At 43.5% G+C, this 16,520-nt stretch overlaps 1 protein-coding gene across 1 annotated transcript; it reads right to left on the reverse strand.

Moving 5' to 3' along the window:
- Window positions 1-315: 315 nt before the first annotated feature.
- CLDN18 (claudin 18) lies at window positions 316-16,196 on the reverse strand. Its single transcript, XM_007521804.2, has 5 exons — window positions 15,976-16,196; window positions 6,960-7,124; window positions 4,644-4,761; window positions 2,085-2,195; window positions 316-497 (listed from the first exon to the last, which is right to left on the reverse strand). The coding sequence occupies exons 1-5, from the start codon at window positions 16,193-16,195 to the stop codon at window positions 326-328; spliced, it is 786 nt and encodes a 261-aa protein (XP_007521866.2). The 5' UTR covers window position 16,196; the 3' UTR covers window positions 316-325.
- Window positions 16,197-16,520: the final 324 nt, after the last annotated feature.

The raw sequence follows: 16,520 nt of genomic DNA on the forward strand, positions 1-16,520 counted from the left end.
CCAACTTGGAGTCAACAACAATAAAGATTTAGGGGCTGGCAGGGGGTGCACCTAGTTGAGTGCACATGTTTACATTTGTAAGGACTCAGATTTAAGCCCCCAGTCCCCACCTGCAGCGGGTAAGCTTCATGAATGATTAAATAGTGCTGCAGGTATTTCTCTTCCTCCTCTCATCCCTTCTTTCATCCCTCTCAATTTCTTTTTGTCCTAACACGTAACAAAAAAATTAAAAAGAACAATAAGGTTTCAAGATAAAATGCCTTTTTTTTTTTTGATGAGCACTGTTGGAAGGCGTCTTCTGTCCAAGCTGTGGTATCTTAGAGCACTACACGTAGTCATACTTGGTAGGGTGAGACTGGACCTCATCCTCTGTGTGTACACCTCCATCATAGATCTTCTTGTTCTTGGCACCAGGCCCAAAGCCAGAGCTGGCCTTGAAGCCCCCAGGCCTGTAGCCAACATTGTGACCAGAGGCATGATAAGACACGGCTTTGTAGCTGTGGGAGAAGAAACATCCATGACCACAAAGGAATCTGGGTGGAGGACACCACTCCTCATTTCTCTAGTGTCAGTGTTAGCTCCCAACTTCAATGTCTTGGAAGCCTTTTGGTCTGGGCAGACTGAGATAGCTGGTCACCCTCATCTTAGGGACACTGGGCTGTTGGCATCAGGATTGAGGCAGGGGCTGTGCTTAGCTTCTGGGTCAGGAGCAGTGAGAGCCTTCTGAGAATCAACCAAAAGAAGCCCAGCCAGAAAAGTTGAATCATAGAAAGTGTGAACTGGAAGAGCAGTGAAATAGCTCACTTGAATATTGCATTGCTTTTCCATGTGCTCCACTGAGGTTTGGACCTGGTCCCTACTACACTGAAGGAAGCTTTGGTACTATGATCTCTACCTCTCCGTGTCTATTAAAAAATAAGAGTAAAAAGAAATGTCTGGGCACTAGGCAGTGGTGCACCTAGTAGAGTGCACATATTACAGTGTGTAAGATCCTGGGTTCAAGCCTCTTGTCTCCACCTGTAGGGGGGAGGCTCCATGAAGTAGAGCTGCAGGTATCTCTCACTATCTTCCCCTTCCCTCTCAATTCCTCTCTGTCTTTATGCAAAATAAATAAATGTAAAAAACATAAATATAGAGATAAATATAAGAAAGCATGATTTGGGCAGTATTGCTCATTTTCTCTCAGCTGCTCATTTATGGACAAATAGGAAAGGCCAGAGAGGGAAAAGCACTTGCCTGAGGTCAACAGACTGGGCTGCAGGGCTCCCAACTCGCTCCACTACTACTCAGAAACATACAGCAGCTAGTGCCAGGGATTCCTGGTGTTTATTTGTTGTGGTGGCCTGTCTTGCTCTTTTTGAGGGGTATTTAGCAGCTTCCTTCACACTCACTGCCACTACATCTATCACCTCTGATCCCACTACAAATGACAAAAGTGTCTTCCTGGGCCTGGTGATGGCACCAGCAAACAAGTTACCATATGTAAGAACTGTGGTTCAGGGTCCTGACCACCACCTGTTAGAGGGAAGCTTCATGAGCAATGAAGAAGTGTTGCAGGTGTCTCTCGGTCTCATTTCCCTTCTTGCTCCCTATTTCTGTCTCTATCATGATTAAAAATTTTAAAAAGAGAGAAAAAAAGGAAGGAAGAAAGAAATAGTGGCCTCCAGGAGCAGTGGGTTCGCTGTGTAGGCACAAAGTCCCAGAGATAATCTTGGTGGCAAAAAGAAAAAAAGGAAAAACAAAAGAAGAAAGTGTCTGGATGTTGCCAAATGGTTCTGGGAGAGGGAGGGTGATGCGAGATCACTCCCAGCTGCAAACCATTCAGAATGCTGGAGCCAGAGAGAATTAGGAGAGTGGTGTCTCCGCCCCTGTTGTCCCAGCCCTCAGACAGGAACACATCTAGTTCTGCTCAGGATGAAACACGTCTATCCTGCTCTCTGGCTTCCTCATAAAAGGGAGGGTTCAGTGAACCATTGGTCGGCAATTCTTTCCTAAACTGGATTATTGTGCTTGCAGGCGCAGTGCGGACACAGGGCAAAGGCTTGAGCACCCTGGGGTGAAGGGTAGGGGTAGGGTAGACATACCTGGTTTCCTCTGGCACCAAGCCCCGGCAGGCGATGCACATCATCACACCTCCGATGAGTGTGAGGCCTCCAGCAACCCAGCCCACGAACAGAGCAGACCCGAAGGTGTACCTGCACAAGAAGAGTGTGACTGAACATGGCCCAGGGCTTCCCAAGCTCCACCATGGCCAAGGTCATACCTATCCCTGTTACCCACCATTTTGGATTCCACTCCTAAATCAGTGCCTGCACCTGTACACATGCTCCCTGGGGTCACAACCTGAAAAATCAGGTGCCCTGAAGGATAACCCTGAAACTGAAGCTGGTCTGCAAAGTAGCAGTGGAATTTTTATTTTATTTTAAAAAATTATGAGAGAGATACAGGGAGAAACAGAGAAAATGAATGAGACCACAATACTACTCAGCTCTGGTTTATGGTGGTGGTGGTGGTGGTGGTGGTGGTGGTGGTGGTGTGTGTGTGTGTGTGTGTGTGTGTGTGTGTGTATTGAACCTAGGACCTCAGAGCTTAGGCATGAAAGTCTCTTTGCATCATCAGTATGCTGTCTCCCAAGCCTTTGCTGTGGGGATTCTTGGGCCCTTTCTCCTGCCTAGAGTCTAACCTTAGAGAAGCATTGCATGAAATTCCTCTTACTCTTTCTGGCAAATAGAAGTGTCTTGAAGGTTTGGTAAGCAGGTTAGGTTGAACAGGGGTAGAATCAGTCTCAAGTTGCTACTATAAGAGAATTTCAATTTCTTGACTTTTTACTGTGGGTCAAGAAATATTTCTTTCACCTACCTAAGAACATCTTGGCAACCACTAGCACATTATCATCAGGAAGGATTGAGTTGAAGTGACCATTCTTTATTTGATAGGACAGAGAGACATTCAGAAAAGAGGGAGAGATAGGGAAGGAGAAAGAAGGAAGACACCTGAAGTACTGCTTCACTGCTCATGAAAATTCCTGCCTGCAGGTGGGGACTGGGGACTTGAACCTGGGGCCTTGTGCATGGTAATGTGTGTGCTCAACTGGGTGAGCACTGCCTAATCCTGAAATAATCACTCTTTTGTTCATTTATCTGTTTAATAAGCATCAGCTGAGCTTCTGCTATGTGCATAGTGCTGCCCTGGATTTGGGACAGGGTGAACAATACAAGTAACATTTATAGTGTTTTTGTTCCTGGTGTGTGTTCAAACCTAAGCCCCCTCCCATTCCCCTGTGAAGGGTGCTTGAGGTAGGACTCTACTTTAGTATTACAGCATTGTTTGAGAACAAAGTCTCCCCCAAATAAAGGAGTTCCTATTCCAAAGTGATATTCGTAGATAGAAGAAAGGCATCCTCAAACTGTCAGTGACCCCAGATTGTTGGGATATCAGTAAGCATTTCAGTGTGGCCTGATAACCTGACCTTCCTCTCCTGAAGCCCTGCAGAAAGGGAGGCTCAACCCAACTCAGCTCAGTGGGCGCCTGTCCCAAGAGGTTCTGCTTTGTCTTCTGTGTGCAGAACACCAGGAATGACTCATATATTTGAAATCATAAGCTAAAACCTTTATTCCAACAACAGTCCTATGTGTGTAACATGAGCCAGGACTAAGGTTTCAGGGAAGGGAGGAATAATGGGTTTACCATTTCCTCACTCCTTGTCTATAACCCCTGTTGACACCACTGGAGAAACATCAAGTGAATCCTCTCCAGAGATGAGCGGTCACTGAGGCACATGCTATTTACATCACTTTCCCACAAGACTGCTGCAACCTTTTGCTTTGGAATGTGCTGCTCCTGCTTGCTGAGTTACTGTCCCTTTGAAGTGGTGAGGTGAACACAGGTTTTAGAAATGCTCTTACATCTCCATAAATATCTACCTTTATCCCCCAACCTCAGTTAGAACCAGGATCTTGTCTTTATCCTCAGTGTTCAGGCCTGTTCCTGGCCCACAGCAGGGGCTCATTACATCTGAGAATGAATGAGTTAGTCCAGGAGGTGACACAGTAGATAAAGCTTTGGAATCTCAAGCACAAGACTCTGAGTTTGATTTCTGGCATTGCATGTGCCAGAGTGATGTTCTGGTTCTCTTTCTCCCTCTCTCTCCTCTCTCATGGCAATAAATAAGTAAAAAAAAATTAAAAAATAAGTTAATGAATGAATGGGGGAGGGCATGGTTTCTCTCCTCCAGACTGCGCCTGGATGATTTCTAGTAAAGCTTTCACCTGCCCCTAGCCAAGCTCTCATCACAGACTGGAGGAGCAGGTAAATGCTCATTTTCATGCCTGGGCTAACTATATCCATTTCATCACCACCAACATGTGGCCCACCTAAGAGTATTTGATAAGTGTTGTGAAATGTCACTGTATTTCATGGCAAGTGTCAGATCAGCCTCGAATCATATCACCAAGGATATTTTACTGAAATGAAGCTTATGATTTTACAATTGCTACTCATTTGCAATAATGGCATGGCTGCCTCTGATAAACTTTTGCTATTTCAGTCACTGACAGTCACATTGGGCATACACGCTTAATTGGATTTTTTTTTCACAATATTCACAAGAAGTACCGAGACCTAGAGTAGGGGGCAGGAATTACCTGGTCTGAACAGTCTGCACCATCCCACCCATGCTGCCATACATGTTGGCTGTGGACATCCAAAAGTTGGTTACCAGCATGTTGGCAAACACTGACACTCCAGCAATGGCACAAAGACCTGTAAGCCAAGAAAAAGGAAGCTCCAGAATGAGCATTAAAAGGATCAAAGTGCTTCTGAACTAACATAAGCTTAAATTATTTTAGATGAGAGCAGACTGCAAGATTGTCCATTCCTTTAACAGAATGACCAACACGGGTATTGACTAATGATGTCCTAGGCTCCATGCTAGGGCCTTAGAATCTCTTATCTCACTGTGGAAAGATTTGCATGTGCACATGAAGAATGTTTCCATGCATCTGGAGAGAGCAAATGTTAATAGTGCAAATATTTTGAGACTAGTTCCTTGATGTCAAGAGCTCCTACTTAACAATCATTTTAAAAGGCTTACTTAAATAATGTTCTGGGGATGGAGTCATATGATTAATTATCTGAGGATGGAGACTCTCTCAGAATAAGGCTGGGGGGTTAGGACACCAAAGTAAAAACCCTATGGTGAGGGGTAGACATGCAGCTTCCTGGGCCAGTGGGGGGTGGGAGTGGGTGGGAGGGATGGGTCACAGTCTTTTGGTGGTGGGAATGGTGTTTATGTACACTCCTAGTAAAATGTAGTCATATAAATCACTAGTTAATTAATAGGAGAGGGGGAAAATTAATTGTATGTCTCGAAGTTTTTCAAAACACAAACTGAATCTTTTCAATATATAGGCTGTGTAATTGATATGCAGACTCTCTCAAAAGCCTAGACCAAGTAGATCAGAAGCAACCAATAGCACAGCTATATACAAGATACTGGATACTGTACAGCAAACCATAACAAAAGGACTTTTCAAAGTTAACTCAATTACCAAATAATGTGATGATAATATTAACTATCGATTGTCTTTTTGAACCCTAAGACAGCAGGAACCTCACATCTCCACTATAGAGCCTCTACTTCCCCCAGTCCTGGAACCCTTGGATAGGGCCCACTTTCCCATATGCCTCTCCCAATCCATATCAAATAATATTGCATCTGCCGATCACACCCTAACCAACACAACGATTGCCACCTCAACATGCTTCACTTCAGACTGTGTCCAGAGACTTCACGTGTGGAATGACAACCCTTCAGCTTCATTACTCGGGTGAGACCTTTCCTTTCATAGTATACTCTAATTACATCTCAGGTGGTTCACTTTCTAACAAAGTCCCAAAACCTAGATATACACCAGTTTCTGTGAGAGAGAGCATATGTTCACACGTATCCGTAAACTACTGCAAATTATATACCTGAAAGCAGAAGTACACTAGAGTTTGCAGTGAGTACCCTCTAACACTTCCTCTCCACTATTCCAAGCTTTGGGTCCATGATTGCTCAACAAATTGTTTGGCTTCGTATGTTAACTCTCTTTTCAGTCACCAGGTTCCAGATGTCATCAGGATGCCAGCCAGGCTTCCCTAGACTGAAGACCCCACCAATGTGTCCTGGAGCTCCGCTTCCCCAGAGACCCATCCTACTAGGGAAAGAGAGAGGCAGACTGGGAGTATGGACCAACCAGTCAACGCCCATGTTCAGCGGGGAAGCCATTACAGAAGCCAGACCTTCCACCTTCTGCAACCCACAATGACCCTGGGTCCATGCTCCCAGAGGGATAGAGAATGGGAAAGCTATCAGGGGAGGGGATGGGATATGGAGATTGGGTGGTGGGAATTGTGTGGAATTGTACCCCTCCTACCCTATGGCTTTGTTAATTAATCCTTTCTTAAATAATAAAAAAAAAAAAAAGAATAAGGCTAGGGTGGCATCTAAGAGAGTCCTTAGCTTTTGTAATAGTTCTGTAGAGAACAATGGGCTTTCAACCTCTGATCTTGCATCCAAGTAATAAAAGCTCTGAAGAGGACCAGGCAGTGGTGCACTTGGTTAAGCACAAGCATTACCCCAGCTACCCACATGTAGGTAGCTGTGAGGCAAGTCTATAGGTGTCTATCTTTCTTGTTCTCTATTTCCCCTCCTCCACCTCAATTTCTCTCTTTCCCATCAAGTATAATAGAAAAAGAAAAAAATGGCTGCCAGGAGCTATAGATTCATAGTATTGGCATCGAGTCCCAGAAACAGCCCTGGTAGCAATAAATAAATAAGAAAATAAAAAGGTCTGAAGTATGTCTGAACCATGCTCAATGGGGGAGAAGCTTTGTTTTCCTCTCCCAGAATGCTTTGTTCTGACACTTATAGAAGTTCACCTGAGAGTGTGAATCACAGACTCCTGGCTTCTTACCTGCAATGATAAACATGATCCCAGAGGTCAGTGTCATGTTGGCTTTGGCTGAGTCCTCCATGCTGCCAATGCGAATGCACTTCAGGGCAAAGATGGACACCAGAAGGCCGATGGCACCCAGGACAATGCCCACAATCATTAGAGCTCGCACAGCCTGCAACATGGCTGGGGGATGGATGAAGGGCAAGAAACACATGAACAAACACAGTTTAACACTGTCTGCAGGTTCCAGTTTAGCCATACTAAGCAAGTGCAGCAAACCAGCATCAATCATTTTTTTTTTTTTTTTTTTTTTTTTACAAAATCCATAAACCATCAACCTCAATGTTTTAAGGAGATGAAGAATTGCAGGAAATGCAAGTCATCAGTTAGGATCCTGGCTTGATATGAGCACACTGCTTATTGAATGAAAAATTATTGGCAGTTGGAGCTGTCTCACTTCATTACTTTACTTAAGTGATGATTTATGGTCCAGGGAAGGGAAGTGGACTAAGGAGACATTAAAACTGACTGATAGAGAGTTTGTAAACCTGTGTTGCTTTGACTTACAATGCAAACATCTCTACTTTACAGATTTATTTATTTTTTTGCCAGAGCACTGCTCAGCTCTGGCTTCTGGTGGTGCTGGGGGTTGAATCTTGGACATAGGAGACTCAGGAATAAAATCCTTTTGCCTAATCATTATGCTGTCTCCCTCAGTCACTCACCAGTCTTTCCACATCAGTTCAGTCAGTGCTTCATATAATTATGTCTACCTTAAGAAAACATATTGTTTATACCATATAATAAAAAAAGATCATTAATGGATATGCCAAGATCACTATATTTTTTCTCTTAGAAAACATTTTTGAGTGAGAGGTGAGAACACTGCTTGGGGATTAGAAGCTGGGACGTCATGCATACAAGGCCTGCGTTCTACTAAATTTTACCTTTTATCCAAGAGACTTATAATAGCACAAACTATAGGATTTGAGTGTAAATAAAAAGATTACTATAAAGGTCAAAAAGTTTCAACATGACTAATTTATCAAGAGTCCCCCTTTCTAGGAACCAATGAAAGAGGCTCTGAGGGGGGACTTAACTGCAGTGAAACCCCCTCCACAGAAATACAGAAGTGTTTGTTTTTTTTTGTGCCACTGCCCAGCTCATGCCATTTATTTATTTCCTTTTGTTGCCCTTGTTGTTTTATTGTTATAGTTATTATTGATGTCAAAGTTGTTGTATAGGACAAAGAGAAATGGAGAGAGGAGGGGAAGACAGAGGGGGGAGAGAAATATAGACACTTGCAGACCTGCTTCACTGCCTGTGAAGTGACTCCCCTGCAGGTGGGGAGCCAGGCGCTCAAACAGGGATCCTTAGGCCGGTCCTTGTTCTTTGTGCCACCTGCGCTTAACCCGCGGCACTACCACCCAACTCCCTACACTTTTTTAGATCAATATAAGCTCTCTGCAGTGTAGGGGACTATTATTACTTTCATTTTATAATTGAAGACATTAGAGCTCACTGGTAAAGTAGCTTGTAAGTAGCAAGGATGCTCATCCATGGAAAGGTAGAGCTGGGGCTCAAACTGGAAGTGTCTCACAATGGTTACTTTCCTACACAGCATGATGAACAATCTTTTTAATATACTGCTGTATCCAGTTGGCTACAATTTTGTTCAATATTTTAGCATCTGTGTTCATCAGAGATATTGGTCTGTAGTTTTCTTTTTTGGTTGTATCCCTGTCTGCTCTTGGTATCAAAGTAATGTTGTCTTCATAGCAGCTGGAAGGGAGTATTCCGGTCTTCAATCTTCTGGAAGGCTTTTAAAAGTAGAGGCATTAGTTCTTCTTTGAAGGTTTTGTAGAATTCATTTGTAAAACCATCTGGTCCACACTTTTATTTCTGAGAAAGTTTTTGTTAACTGTTTCAATTTCATTAGCTATAATGGGCCTTAATTCGTCCTCAATCTTGCTAATTCTGTCTTCAGCCTCATTGATTCTATTCTCTCTCCCCTCTACTGTTTTCTGGAGTTCATCTATTTTGTTACCCTGTTCTGATACTTTTTTAGCTTGTTTAGCTACTTGTGTTCTTAGTTCAGCTATTTCAGCTTTCAGCTCTTTAATAACCTTGAGATAATTAGTATTTTCTTCCAAAGTCTCATTTGCTGTTTCTGCATTTCTGATGACAAACTCTTTACTCACTCCTGTTATTATTTCCTTAAGTAGTGTTTGCATGTTGACCTCATTATTTTGTGCTTCAACCTTTGGGGGCTTTAGCTGGACTCTTGCCCTGGTTCATTTCTCCAATATTTCTTCTTGTTGGTTTAACCATTCTATATAGTATGTTATGTGGTCCCTCTCTCAGTACTTTTCAAATTACTGATCACTCTTGCCTGGATTGACTTGTGTTTAAGTAAGGTATTAAAGTGTTCACAGCTTTGGAAATTGACAGTTGTTTCAATAGAATTTTAATCCCTGAGTTGGAACACAGTGGCTTAAAAGCCTCTTTTGTTATTTTTCTTCCCTGTAGGTTATGGGAGCAGTGAGGGCTTTTAAACTAAAAGAGGGCTTCTTAGCTTAATCACTGACACCTGACCAAGAGATAAAGCAGTGTGTGGCAGAGATAATCCAGTGGTTATGCAAAGTGACTCTCAGAGCCCCACTGCTAGGCCATCTGGGTATAGATCTTCTCCTGAGTTTCCTGGTTAGTTCTATGTCACCTGGTGTCAGCACAGGGCCTCCCCGCTGCTGCTCCAGATTCTGAGGGCAGCAATAATGGAGACTCACAGTTGCACCTGGTGAGTCCTAGGGGAGTCCTCTCCTCCCTTCAGCCTTCTTCTTGTTGGTGAAACAGACTAGAGGTGATGTCTTAATTGGAAAACCGCTGGACTGTTAACACCCAGTCTTTCCCTAGGCTCCTCGCTGTCCATGAGCCACACGTGTTTGCACTCACTGGTGATTTGGTGGGCTCCTGAAGTCATTCTAGTCCCGTCTTGTTGTGGTTCCAGGTGTTCTCCTTTGGTTTTCCTAGCTGACCCGGGAGAGTAGAGTTGAGAAACACAGCTGCTGCTGCTCTGTAGCCCCGACTCTAGAAGTCCCCTAAGCAGGTAGCCTTTCAACCTCCTTTACCTGCTCTGTCTCTTATTTGAATCTGAGTAAGAGTCCTAGGCTTATCAGCATATAACAAATAGGTGAGTCAAAGGATCTCTACTATTACCAGTGGCCACTTATCTCTCCTTCTCCCTTTCTCTCTCTCTCCCTCTCTTCCTCCTTCCTTTCTTCCTTCCTTGCAAAGAGGATGAGAGACAGGTAAAGAGGAGAGAAAGCTAGAGGAGAGGCACCTATAGCTTTGCTCCATCGCTCATGAAACTTCCCCCATCGCTCATGAAACTTCCCCCATCGCTCATGAAACTTCCCCCATCGCTCATGAAACTTCCCCCTGCAGGTGGGGATTGGGGTTGAACTTAAGTCCTTGCATAAGGTAACATATGCTTTCTATCTGGATGAATCACCACCTGACCTCCTCTGGATGAATCACCTCCTTACCTCAGTAAGCAAAGCATTAAGCCATTGAGCAAATATTTGTATTTTCAACACACCACTTTTCATTGTAGTCATACTGGGGCATGAGGGAGGACTGGCTACTTTCAAGCCTACATGGACTTCCAGGACCATAATTATCAGTGTCTTACTGTATCGCCTATTCTTAAAACTCAGGTACAAGAAATTTCTGCCCTGCTTTCTAGAGGAATCTTGCTTCTGTGACCCAGAAGGGCAGGGCTGGGCTGAGCTTCAGTAACCATGTGAGGAACTATTTCCATTTTCCAAAGACACTGAGCCAGAATGTAGAAGCAGTACCCATTTAGCTCCCCCAACCTCTCAGGGCTGTCAAGGATGGTGTAGGGGGAAGTGAGAGATGCAAGACAGACATAGCAGGGGCCTGTGGCTACAGGTTACCAGAGAAAAGATCATCAGTTTCCAGGAGCTCTACATGCACTGTGGCAACTCTAGGCATTCAAGATGGCCAACTTTAAGACAGTATTTGAGGAAGTTGCTTCTGTGAGTTCATTAAAACCTAGTCAAAGAGTTTTGCCCATTGGGGCTAGAGAGATAGCATAAAGGTTATGCAGACGACTTTCATGCCTGAGGCTTTGAGCTCCTTGGTTGAAAATAGAGAGGTGAGAAAAAGAGTCCTGTCTCCCACCCCTTTCTTGATTATCAACATCTAATTGCTCTCTCTTTGGGCTTTCTTTTCATCTATGGGGAATAAAAAACAAAACAAAACAAAAAAGTACCTAGCAACACTGAGTCTGCCTCTCTCTTTTGGCCCCTCCTATATTTCTCTTGTATTTTTCCCCCATGCTTACATTCCTTTGATACTAAGTACCAAAGAATTTTCACAACACAGAAACTCCTTCTAGGACACCTCATCCAACAAAATACCTGACTTCTGAAAGGAAAGTTATGCATTACCTTGAGCCAGATGGTGTTTATATGTTGATAGGTTTATATGTCTACTAATAGTTTGTCAGAAAAAAAAAAGAATATTAGGCACTGGTATTTCTCCTTTTTCCTTACGCTTCTCCATTCTTCTTCTCTTTCTTCTCTCCCCCCTTCTTCTTTCTTCTCCTCTTCCTCCTCCTCCTCCTCCTTCACTAGAGTGCTGATCAACTCTGGTAGTGTTGAGGACTGAACCTAGGACCTCAGAGCCTTAGACATGAAAAATTTTTGTATAACCATTATTCTGTCTCTCAGCCCCTGGTATATATTCTTTTGCTTTTACGTTGATAGTGACTACTTGCCACTCAAGGAATTATCTGTCTAGCAGATTTGAAATCAGCAGGGTGGATATGTTGAGTTCAATGGTCCTATATTTCTCTAACCCCAGAGTCATCAGTGAGATCCCCCTCAACAGGCTGTGAATAGAAGTGACATGAGTTACTTCCAAACTGGAACAGTTAAAAGCTGATCATCCAATCCTTTTTCCTTCTGCCCCAACAGGAAAAGGCTTCTCTTCTCATATTGGGCTTTTTGTGGGTAAGAAGCAGTTCTTGTTATCTTAAGCCATTGGAACCCAAGACGAGGAACAGTGGCTCAAGCTCTTGAGCTTAAGCCAGTGAAGATGCTCAGATTTATTTGTTTTATCAGCTGACATTACTCTAACAATACCTCTAGTTCTCCTAACATAGTAGGCATGCAGAAAGTATGTTAAACACATGATTGCATGAATAAATGAATGGATATATTTCATGCGTACAATGGACTAGGTGTTTCAGTATTTGTAAAGTCACAATAGCAAAATGGTCACACAAAGGCTCTGTTTACTCTTCTGTGGAATGGGGGACTTGGCCTGTTTTAGTTCACACAGCTCACACAAACACCAAAATCTTTTGTATTCAGACTATGAAATCCAAACTAATTTACCCACCATTTGTTATACATCAGGTCTGTCGGGAACTAGGGAAAGAATTCTTGTATCAGTGAAGCTACAGCAATACAGACACTGAATGGGGTAAAAGTGTAAGTAATAAAATGAATAAGAGAAGGTTCAAATCCAAGAAGAATCACCTTAGGTGTGCTTTCCTTGGTTTCTTTTCGTCCTGACTCTTCCTACTGACTAACCATTGTCCCTGCCTGCTTGATACATAGTGCCTTGTGGGGTTTACAACTACTAACCAGGCCAGTTTAGGGGTTGCATGTTTTCTGTAGGTGTGCAATAAATGCTTTTCAGATTCATGAGTAGCACAAAGAAAATGCTATAGACACTGAAGGATCAGTCTAGAAGAGAAGCAATTGGAGAAGACAGAACTCCTACCTTCGGCACTCCAAAGAACTGGAGTCCATACTCCTTGAAGCATAAACAACAGGGAAAGTAAACCAGAGGGCTCTGTACTCTGATTCCACCAGGACATGAATCTTGTATTTGCCACCAGGAATCTTATTGTTATACCATCAATAAAATGGAAGCAAATTTGGAAAAGACCAGGGGAATCCAGGCATACTTTTGCTTATCTGCGAGAAAAGAGGGAAAAAGGAAAGACACCTGGAAGTAGTAATAGGTATAGGGATGAACTAGAAGGGAAGTGAAGGCAGGGCTGTTGAAAAAATGGAGAAACAAATATATACAAATAGACAGTTACAGAATCAACCCATATCAGTGACCTTGGGAGAACTACTGCAGTTTACAGTGGAGGGGATGGGACACAGAATTCTGGTGGTGGGAACTGTATGGATTTATACTCCTATTATCTTACAATATTGTAAATCAATATTAAATCAATAATAAAAAAAGGAGAGGAAAAAAAAAGGAAATTGTAGGATCCCATTCCATGTGGGAATGTGAGGAAGCTTCAGGGAGGAGATGGCAAGTGAAATGTTTGTGAGATGGCAGCTTGGGAATGTGTGCGCTTAACCAGGTACACTACTACCCAGCCCGAGATGACAGCTTGGGTGGTGGAGGAGGGCATTTGGGAAGCAGGAGCAATGGGTTTCCAGGACAAGCTCTGAGCATAGTACGGAAATAATAAGAAGCATCAGCAGAAAGCACAGAACTAGTAAATGGTGGGTCCAGGAAGGTAGATGAGGAATATGGGAGGGTAGGTTGTCTTGTCCAAACCTAATTAGGTTGAGAAAGGGAAACATGGAAGGTGTTTGAGTATTGTAGTTTCTAGGGAGATGAGCACTAAGAACCAGAAGTTGGGTGACTATAAGATTCTGCCTCAACTTTTGCCACCAAGAAAGAGCAAAAACTGCAAAAAAAAAAAAAAAAAAGAGAGAGAGAGAGAGAAAGGGTAAATGCCAAATTAAAAGAGATTAAAAGGGAGAGGTGTGAAAAAAAAAGGGAGAGGTGTAGCAAAATGGAATATTTGGGTTTGATGGTCAGGAACTTGGGGAGAGACAGAAGTGGACAGTGACGGCAATCCAAAGATCTTCCAGGAAAGGAGAAGGCAAACGCTAGAAGAAGAAGAAGAGGAACAGGGATGAGAAGAGGCAAGAAGGAAAGGGTCTGATTGGCAGGAATGACCAGAGTGGTGTGGGGATCATCAGAGCCCTTATGAGGAGAGAGAGATTATCCTAAAACAGGAGATGGGGGTGGGTGGGGTGACGTTCTCGTTCTGCAGAGTGGGAGAGGAGGAGAGATTCTGAGAGGACTCAGGGAAGATGGCAGCCTTGGTAGATAAGGAAAGACAAATGAGAGAAACAGGGAAGGGGTTAGACTGTTTAGGAAAGTGAGGGTACTGGGTACACAGGTTGTTGTGCCTTAGTTTTGAATATGATTTTTATCTCATTTAATCATTAAATTTTAATGTAACTAGAAATTCAATAGTCCATGGTCTTGCATCACCTCCTTTCTACCTCTCTCCTCACTCTACAGAATAACCCCCTGTCAGGGAGGATTTCTTCCTTCCAGTCAGCTTCTACCTCCCTTGCTTCCTTGTGCAGGTCTCTGCATGGGATCCTGGTCCTCATGGTCCCCCAATAAATGTGAATTCCACAATGAAGACAAAAATCTAGTTCTATTGTGTCATTCGTCTATTTTTTCTGAAAGGAACAATGAATTAGTCACCTTGCTTTTTAACAATTTAATTCCAGGGATTTCACAGACTCTTAAACACTGTATAAAAATATTATTCCCATCTCCCTATTTATAATGTGTTTGACTTAGAGCCATTGATTAAATGATTGACTCTTTCTTATTTGTCTTTCTTTCCTTCTTCCTCTCTTTCTCCCTCTCTCTCTTTAAAAAAATACAAGTAGAGCTCTCAAAATGTTCAGAAGACAAAGCTGATGTGAAGCATCTTTGAATTAACTGATTTGTTGTTGTTGTTGTTGGTTTGTTTGCTTTTGCAACCAGGATTATCACTACAACTCCCACCTAGATGACTCCACTGCTCCTGGTTGCCTTTTTTTCTTTCTTCATTTTTTTCTTATGAAAATGAAAGGGAAAGGGAAGGAGAGATAGTCAAAGTCAGGAAGGCACCTGCAGTGCTGTAGCACAATTCGTGAAATCCCCACCCTCCACATATGGAGACCAGGATCCTTGTTCATGTTAACATGCATGGTATACGAGATGTACCACCACTTTCCTTTAGGAGAAGATTCTTGTGTGCCTGTGTGTGCAGGTGACTTGCTCCTATTTGAATTCCAGGGAGGAGGAAAGTAGGACAATGGAGATGTTCCTTAGAACCCAAAAGTGCTTTGAGAACTCATTTCATTTCCTTTACAACACAATGAAAATCATCCTTTAAAAAGTCAGTCTCAGGGGCCAGGCAGTGGCACACCTGGTTAAGTGCTCACATTACAGTCCACAAGGAACCAGGTTCAAGCCCCTGGTCCCCACCTGCAGGGGGAAAACTTCACAAGTGGTGAAGCAGTTCTGTAGGTGTCTCTCTGTCTCTTTCCCACTCTGTCACCCCCCAATCTCTCTCTGCCTCTACCCAATAATAAGTAAATAAAATATTTTTTTAAAAAAGTCATTCTCTATAGGTTCTAAACATTATCTTTTGTTTATATATTATTATGAATATATGATTATTTTATAGAGATTAATTTTGCTATTAAATTATATTATATATATATTCTCCATTTTTTCAATGGTTCTGCCTTCACTTCCTTTCTAGTTCACCTCTACACCTATTACTACTTCCAGGTGTCTTTCCTTTTTATCCCTCTTTTCTCTCAGAGAAGTGAAACCATGCCTGGCTTCCTCTGGTATTTTCCAGATTTGCTTCCCTTTCATTGATGGTATAAAAACAAGATTCCTGGTGACCATCACTTCAGGTCCTGGTGGAATCAGGGGAGAGAGACCTCTGGAATATAAATCTTAAATTTCTCCTGCAGGACTGTAGCCCTGGTTTATCCTGGGCCAGCTTCTGTTACATCTTTGGCTCTGCGTCTGTACTGCCAGGGGCACGCCCAGTAGTGGGAACATGGCCAGTCCCTGCCTGGGCTTCTGAGGTTCCTAGTGACTATAATGCGAGCCCATAGCCCCTTGCCTGTGCTCACCTGGCTAGGGCCCACCATAGGGAGCCTACCTGGAAGGCCCAGAATGGTGAAGTAGGGCCTGCACTCCGTGAAGCCTGAGCTCTGCCTCACGCAGCTCCGCCAGAGCCCTTCGTACTGGAATACGGAGGTGACAGGATTGTCGTATAAGTCCTGTGTGCTCCACATGTCCATCCCCGTGGCGGTGATGCAGCCTGCCAGCCCCACAATGGCCAGGAGAAAGCCCACCACTTGGCAGGTAGTGGTGGACATGGCCTCAGCCACTGGCCTGTAGGGAAGCCGCAGACTCAGGACAGAAGGCCGCCTTGCTCCAGGTTCCCAAGGGGAGCAGCTCTAATCAGATGGTTCCCCTCAATCTCTGGGTGTTTGCTCACAGTGTTTTCCTTAGATAGCTCAGTTTCACTCCCGCTCAAGGGCATTATTTTTTCATTTGTCAAGGAAGAGGCCCCAAGAGGCACTTGTCTTGCTGAGGCTGGCAGGCACTGAGAGCAGCACCCATCTGAGTGGACACCCCCCTTCCAGATGCCAGCCCAGCAACCCCTCCCAATACACCACCATCTAGGGACTAAACTGACAT

The sequence above is a fragment of the Erinaceus europaeus genome, chromosome 1, assembly GCF_950295315.1.
Source record: "Erinaceus europaeus chromosome 1, mEriEur2.1, whole genome shotgun sequence".
Lineage (NCBI taxonomy): Eukaryota > Metazoa > Chordata > Mammalia > Eulipotyphla > Erinaceidae > Erinaceus > Erinaceus europaeus.

Excerpts from the sequence above, each read along its gene's own strand:
- CLDN18 (XM_007521804.2), bottom strand. The coding sequence starts at position 16,195 with ATGTCCACCACTACCTGCCAAGTGGTGGGCTTTCTCCTGGCCATTGTG. Across the intron at positions 2,196-4,643 it reads GTGCAGACTGTTCAGACCAG|GTACACCTTCGGGTCTGCTC; the intron begins GTAATTCCTGCC and ends CTTCTTGTGCAG. Across the intron at positions 498-2,084 it reads TTGGTGCCAGAGGAAACCAG|CTACAAAGCCGTGTCTTATC; the intron begins GTATGTCTACCC and ends CTTCTCCCACAG.